Raw genomic sequence first — 7,554 nt, 5'->3', positions numbered from 1 at the left:
TGAAACTTTAGAAGGAGATTTACATAAAGAATTTAAAGACCTGACTTTAGGTCCTGGTTCTACAATTTACCAAACATGTAATCGTAAATTAACCACTTGAGTTCTCTAAGCTTTCATCTTTTCATGAGTTTAAAAACAATGTAGGTTACAAGTCCTGATCCTACACTTGTTAGAATCAAATGAAAGCAAATAAGGTAAAGTAATAACAAGCTAACATTTATTAGAGTTCAGTATTTGCTGGGCAGTATGCTAAATCCTTTAAATATTTTATCTTGCTTAGTCTTCACAGTAACCCTAAAAAGTAGATATAACTACTATTCATATTTTATAGATGAGGATCTCATGATTTATAAGAGTTAAGTCGTTAGTCCAAGATCACAGCTAAACAGGAGACACAACTAGGATGTGAATGAAAAATGGTCTTCAAAGCCATGATCTTAACCCCTTCTCCATTTTGGTTTCAATCTATGCTAAAATGTCTTATAGATTAAAGCACTTTATACATGCAAGGAGATTATCACCAGTCATTATTATTACTCATAATGGAAATAACAATGACATCAGAACTCAGTAATATCCTTTTTTTGGTCTTCAACATTTAAAAGTCTGCCTTTGATATACCAAGTGATTTTGGTGGGGATAAAAAGGACCTGCCCACATATATAAAGTTTAAATCTCTAAACAATGTCTCAAGACAAGTACCCATTTGATGCAATGCATCAATGCAAAATATTTTCTTTCATGCGCAAATATTTCAACAGGTCAAATAGTACTATTAAAATAATTTAAACAACTTCAACCCCACTTCAGAAAATTCATTATATGATCAGATAATGTCTTATGTTATTTCAATTTTAAAGGATTGTTTTTGTGATTGTGATAATTTGTCAATACAATGTTTATTCAGAACTTGCAGTATAACCAGCATGCTCAACTAATCTTCAACTAAAAAGGTACTATAAAGAGAGAAAGTTCTCTTTAGATTTCCCAAAACAGAAACATCTCACAAAACTCTCTAGCCCCCTTCATGGCTTACTAAGAAATCAACAATCTCATAAAGACTAACTAATTCCAGGTACCCAGAAAAATGGTGTCCAGAGAAAATAAATGGTGTCCAGGAAAATGGTGGCAGAGCAAATACATTTCTTAGTTTTATTTAATTTTAATCAACCTGAATTTAAATCAGTACATGTGACTTGTGGGTATCTTATTAGACAATGCAACTAGATTATAAATAACCCCTATTCTCAAGAAACTAATTATTCCTGATAAACTAAAAACATTTAGTTCCTACTGCAATAAACCTGAGGTCCTCACCTGTATCCACAGTGACCCCATGCAGGCACTCTGAGATTCAGCCTGAAACATTACCATATCTTACCAAATCTTCCTAGTTCCTACTGCAATAAACCTGAGGTCCTCACCTGTATCCACGGTGACCCCATGCAGGCACTCTGAGATTCAGCCTGAAACATTACCATATCTTACCAAATCTTCTCTACAATAGTGCTAACCTCTACACTCTACTCAACATTTCCAAACCTGTGTCACACAGACCACAAAGCATTTTTCATCTAGTCATTACTTTCTTTTTGCCTCCTCTTAATCAAATTGACAGAAACTAAAGCACAATCCAAAGGTATCAAGCAGAGCTGCTAAAATGAAAAGGAGACAGTGGAGAAGCATGCTTTTGCACTAACCTTTCATGTCTAAAGACACGGATTCAAATATAAATCAAACACTAAAGCTTGGTAGTCACATCCAAAACCCCAGGTGGATATGCATCCAAGTCATAAAACTCTTACAATATGACAAGCTGAAAATGGAGCAGATGGGAACAAAGGGCAAATTTGCTCAAGTAAGGCCCACAATCATTAAAAAGCTCTGGGTCATGGACAATGAAAATTTAACAAATGTCCTAGAAGTCTGGCCTTTTATTATTTTTACAAATCAATTCAAACAAAAAGACATTTTATTAGTAAAAACTAATTAGGCAAATTTAGAGATGGGAAAGAGAAGAGAATGAGGATGATGGGAGAAAACACAGTGTATTTCTTCCTGTTCCCTACTGAAAGTCTAAGAAATACAAGTTACAAAAAATAAGACCTAAACTAAAAACTATTCAGTTTTGTTTCCTTTACTCTCACTCATTTTTCTTCAAAGGAAAACTAGGTATGTTCACAAAATGGTGTAAAATCATTAACAAAATTAATTTCATAAAAATTCTGAAAGGATCTGACTTTTAAAAAATGTCAAGCTTGGAAAGCAGGCTTTAATTTAAAGCTTCAGTTATTCAAATTGTAGTCAAAATTCAACTTTCGTAGCTGAAATATAAATCAGAATAAGAGTATTGTCCAGCTTGGAGTTGAGGTTCTTTGCTTAATAATTACCTAACACCATATTTCATAGGCCACTTAAATAGTTAATCTTTATTTCACAGTCCTCTTGTCCCATTATCCCTAGGCAACCAAGACTGAAGCAGTTCTATAACTCAATAAACTTTCTTACATTGCAGTCAGAAAACTGTAACTCTGCTTTTTACTTAGGCTCATGGATACTATGAAGGGTAGCTATGTTTTGCTATTATTAACACTTATGTACAACTTTTTACTCTTAAGCCAACTAACTGCCTTCTCAACAATCAGAAACAACTCTAAATTCACTGACCGTAAAATCAAAATGCAACAGGAAATAAGCCATTAGCAGTTTTAAATATTTAAACCTCATCTATTTCAACAGTCATTTCTTTTCTTAAAATGGGAGTAAGAGAGCATTACATTTACTATCTCTGCTCCTTTTGTACGAAAATGGGAACATGGATCATACAAATTCTTTCCCAGTTTTTAAAAGTTTAGTACACCAAAGACAATTGCAAAATATTTTGAGGAAGTGGCAATCTAACTAAACATCTTTTTAAAATGTATAACCAGAAAAACAAGAGGGAGAGAAAGAAAGCTACTGTAGCACAATTTTAAGAACAAAATAAATATGTAAGTATAATTTTAACTTAAGAATATAAGTATCAAAGTATACTCTCTAGTAAGTTAACAAGGTAAGACCATAAAGAGTACCAAAGCACATTTTCTCCAGTATAAGGCAGGGTAAATGGACCATGCTTTGGGTGAAAAAAGAGTTGTTTTTCAGGAATCCTACTCCAAACATTTAAGTAAAGAAGCAGGTACTGGGCTGGCCAGTTAGCTCACTTGGCAGAGCATGATGCTGATAACACCAAGGTCAAGGGCTGAGATCCCCATATGAGCCAGCTGTCAAAAAAAGAAAAAAGAAAAAAAAAAGCAGGTACTAATCAAACAACAACAAAATCTGAAAGCATAGCCACATCATTCACATTAGGCAAGCCCTGTATAACGCTTCACTCTAGGAATACAACATTCCAGAAGACAAGGAATGACATGAAGACAATATATTCACAATTGCAAACTGATAAACACAGCTTCATTCTCTACTAAAGTGATAACTATATCAAATCTAGACAGATAAATAATCTCAATTATTTGCTATGTGAGTATTTTTAAAATCATAGGATATGATCACAAGACCTTAGAAACCATCCATTCTAAACTTTGATTTTACACGCTCAGAAACTGTTGTCCCTGAGTTGGTAGAATAACCAAACTCTGACTCATAGTACAGTGATCTTCCCACTGTAAAGTGCTTCCAAGTGCACAAACTTCCAATTTTGTCAAATCAAAGACATCATTTTTAAACATTCTTCTTCAACAGTATCAGGGATATAACAGGTTCTGAAACTTCAAACAGGAGGATAAACTGCTATATCAAAAAGAATGGAATATATTAGCCCAAAGTGCCAAGAAATAAAAGCTTCCTTCAAAGAGGAAGCAGTTCCTTAAAAATGCTACAAACAGGATGCATTTTTCCCCTTAAAAAAAAGTAATTACTAGTTTTGAAGGTTTTTAGTTAGTCTTTGGGAAACATAAATTAACCCTAATGCAAGCCGTCACAGCACAGCAAGTTCTAAAGCCTCCACTCCATTCAGAAGTTAAAAGTACGATTTTATTAGGGGTAAAAGAACATGAAAAGAACTTGGCTCCAATTACCAAGAGAAAGACTGTAAGATACTTATTCTCATTAAATTGTATCCCCATTGTAAAGACTTAGAAACCAATAAAGCCCTACCTCAAAACTGTTAGCCATTCTAAGCAATGCAGACAACACATGAATTTTAATAACTATGTCTTGAAAAAGTGGGACCCAAGTTGCCATACTCTAAAATAAAGAATTTAGACTGTTGATGATAACTCTTACCAATTAACAAAAACTTTAAGACTTCTTTCCAATACCTCATTTAGCTCTGCATATACTCAGTCATCATTTCTAGAGCTGCTAATGTGCGTGGATAACTAAAAGAATAAATATGAACACCCATAAACTCCAGAGGTTACTGTTTCAATAATGAAGTTAATCATTATCAAATCACATATTTTTCTACTACAAAATACGAGGTAAAATGAGAAATATATACTATAACATTGTGCTACATTAAAAAGCCAGAAATCTAATTCAAATTCCAATGACTACACTAAATATATCCATGTTTGAAAAATACCATCATTGTTATGAAAATTATTTTTGAAACTTCCATCAAAAATAATTAGAAAAAATTAGGAACATGTGAACAGAAGCCTAAATAATTTGTTTAATAGAAAAACAAAGTGTATAAATTGCACAACTATACAGCTTTATATTTCTTTTCTCATTTTTCCCTCAAATTTAGAATTTCATCTAGAATGCAAATCATAATGCTGCTCTCAAAAGACAATTTAAGAACTTTTGCTTCTTCAATATATGCCACATTCCTCTTGCCCCTGAGAGTTAACCTTTTTCATATTATAGTGACCCACAGGCTATAAATGAGCTGATTCTAATAAAATTTCTATTAACTACCCAAGGCTTATAAAAGTCACAGAGAGTAGTTTAAATGAAAGTTTACTGCTAAGATAAACTATTATAAAGAGAAGTTAGATATATGAGAAGTTTGAGAACTTTTCTATATCCCATGTAAAAATGTAAATGAGAATGAGTAGCTGAACTGAATATTAAATTTTGTTTGTTTAATTACGAAGGGTTGAGGTTGACAACAGTATATGATCAATATGCTTAGGAGGTAGCTATGACATCATTTCTCTAATTTGAGAACTTTTCTATATCCCATGTAAAAATGTAAATGAGAATGAGTAGCTGAACTGAATATTAAATTTTGTTTGTTTAATTACGAAGGGGTGAGGTTGACAACAGTATATGATCAATATGCTTAGGAGGTAGCTATGACATCATTTCTCTAAAAAGAGCAATACAAAAAGACACAGAATGTGTCAACAAAAACTTTATGTTGAAGCACAAACTCTAGCCAATGCAAGTACTTATTCTCTATAATTAAGATTTCTTCCATATGTAAATAGAGGCAACAAGCTATTATATGCTTGGCATCAAAACTTTCTCCAGACGTTAAAGAGCCATCCATACTAACATTGCAAAGGAAACATACAGGCAAAAATTAAAAGTAAGTCTATTAACAAAAGAACTGTAAAAGGATCCTTAAACAGTATCTAACATAGTGCTCTGTGAAAGGAGATTCATAAAATAAGTTATATAGTTGCAATTTAAGCACAGAATTGAGTTTTGTTTTTATATTTCTAAATGAAAACACTTCATTAAAATAATTTTGAAAGAAAAAGGTATAATTCAGTCTATTTATAAAGGGGGGGGGGTGTTTAGACTAGTTAATTGTATAACAAATCTTCACTTCCAAAAAACATAAGCATCTCTAGAATCTAAAGTCACCAAAAAGGTAGTTGGTCATCTTGAACATATCAGTAAGAGGTACATATTTTCAAATCTGACAGAATTCCAGACAAAAGGCTACATACTGTACGATTCCATTTTTAGAAATGTGCAGAATAAGAAAATACATAGAGATAGAAAGTTAAGATTAGCAGTTGTCAGGAGCTGAATGGAGGAAGGAATGGGGAGTAACTGCTAATGGGTACATGGCTTCTTTTAGGGATGTTGAAAATGTTCTAAAATTATATAGTGGTGATGATTACATAATACTGTGAATTCACTAAACCTTCAAACTGTACATTTTCCACGGGTGAATTTTATGATATGTAAATTATATTTCAGTACAACTATCACTAAAAAGTTAAATTCAAATTTTTTTAAAAATCTGACAGAATTCATAATATCATGGTATAGTACAATAGACATCATTCAGAGCTTTCCACCTGACCCAAATTCTCTTTCTCACCTTGGCAAGGCGGCTCATCTGATCTTCTGAGAGAGTGCTGCTTGAAAAAATCTGACAGAATTCATAATATCATGGTATAGTACAATAGACATCATTCAGAGCTTTCCACCTGATCCAAATTCTCTTTCTCACCTTGGCAAGGCGGCTCATCTGATCTTCTGAGAGAGTGCTGCTTGTTCTGCCAGGAGTTTTTGTGGGTTCGGATCCATCTGCTTCTACATTAGGCCAGACTTTCAAGTCATGCATCCCTTGGCGAAACATGCTAGGGGAGACGAGAAATTTTCAGGACAAAAGCAGACTAATACAGTTCATTATTGGAAATTTTAGATTCCTAAAAGCAAAGAGATTTCTACACAAGGAAAGGTATGTTTCTGTTGCCAAGCTTTAAGCCCAAGTGGGTTGTAAAGTAATTAACTAAGCAACCAAAATCTGTGCAACACTGTTTTTCACATGTCATGCTTTTCTCCTCCAAGCAGTCAGAACTACAGTCATGCACTGCATAACAATGTTTTAGTGAAGGACAGACCACATGTATGACCATGACGGTATCATACAGCCTAGGTGTGCAGGCTGTACCATCTAGGTTTGTGTAAATACACTCTATGATGTTTGCACAATGACGAAACTGCCTAATGACGCATTTCTCAGAATGTATCCCCGTCATTAAGCCACACATGACTGTATTACAGAGAATTCTATAGGTAGAGTGGAAGGAGAAAAGAATCGATAATCATCACATACTCCATCCCTGCCGTGGAGATCTTAGAAATAATAGAAATCAAATTTCTACCCGATGGAAGAATGCCACTTACAATGACTGAAATCAAAATTTAAATAATTACACAACTGTTTTCTTTAAGTGACAATTCAGCATAGTAGACTGTAGAGGCAAACTGCCTGGGTTTGAATCCCAGCTGTGCTATCTATTATCTATGTGACCTTGGGTAAGTTACTCGACATCTCTGTACCTCAGTTTCGTCTTCTATAAAATGGGATTATAAAGAGTATCTGTATCTCACAAGGTTACTGAAAAAATCAAATAAATCAGTACAAGTAAAAAGTACTTAGAATAGTGACTGATACCTAATAAGTATTCAATAAATGTTAGCTATTATTATCCTTTTTACTGTTCACGTTGATTTTTCTCCTGTTTTCTTTTCCATAAGAGGGATGTTCTGAAAGTGAATACAATAATGGTTCATATACCAAAAAACGTGCCCATGTCTACAAATCAGAAATTTAGCATATAGTCAGAATTCAGCCTAAAC

At 33.5% G+C, this 7,554-nt stretch overlaps 1 protein-coding gene across 1 annotated transcript in view; it reads right to left on the bottom strand.

Moving 5' to 3' along the window:
• The window catches only part of PIK3C3 (phosphatidylinositol 3-kinase, catalytic subunit type 3), a gene marked incomplete at its 5' end in the record, with an annotated part of 125,367 nt that extends 118,819 nt beyond the window's left edge, over positions 1 to 6,548 (bottom strand). Inside the window, one exon of the mRNA XM_008588221.1 lies at positions 6,419 to 6,548. Within this exon, the coding sequence (XP_008586443.1) occupies positions 6,419 to 6,548 (130 nt within the window). The remainder of the gene's footprint in view (positions 1 to 6,418) is intronic.
• Between the last annotated feature and the right edge of the window lie 1,006 nt (positions 6,549 to 7,554).

This window comes from Galeopterus variegatus, unplaced genomic scaffold, assembly GCF_000696425.1.
Source record: "Galeopterus variegatus unplaced genomic scaffold, G_variegatus-3.0.2 Scaffold4722, whole genome shotgun sequence".
NCBI classification, from domain to species: Eukaryota; Metazoa; Chordata; class Mammalia; order Dermoptera; family Cynocephalidae; genus Galeopterus; species Galeopterus variegatus.
Note: the sequence above shows the minus strand (reverse complement) of the source record. Positions and strands in the feature narration are given on the sequence as shown.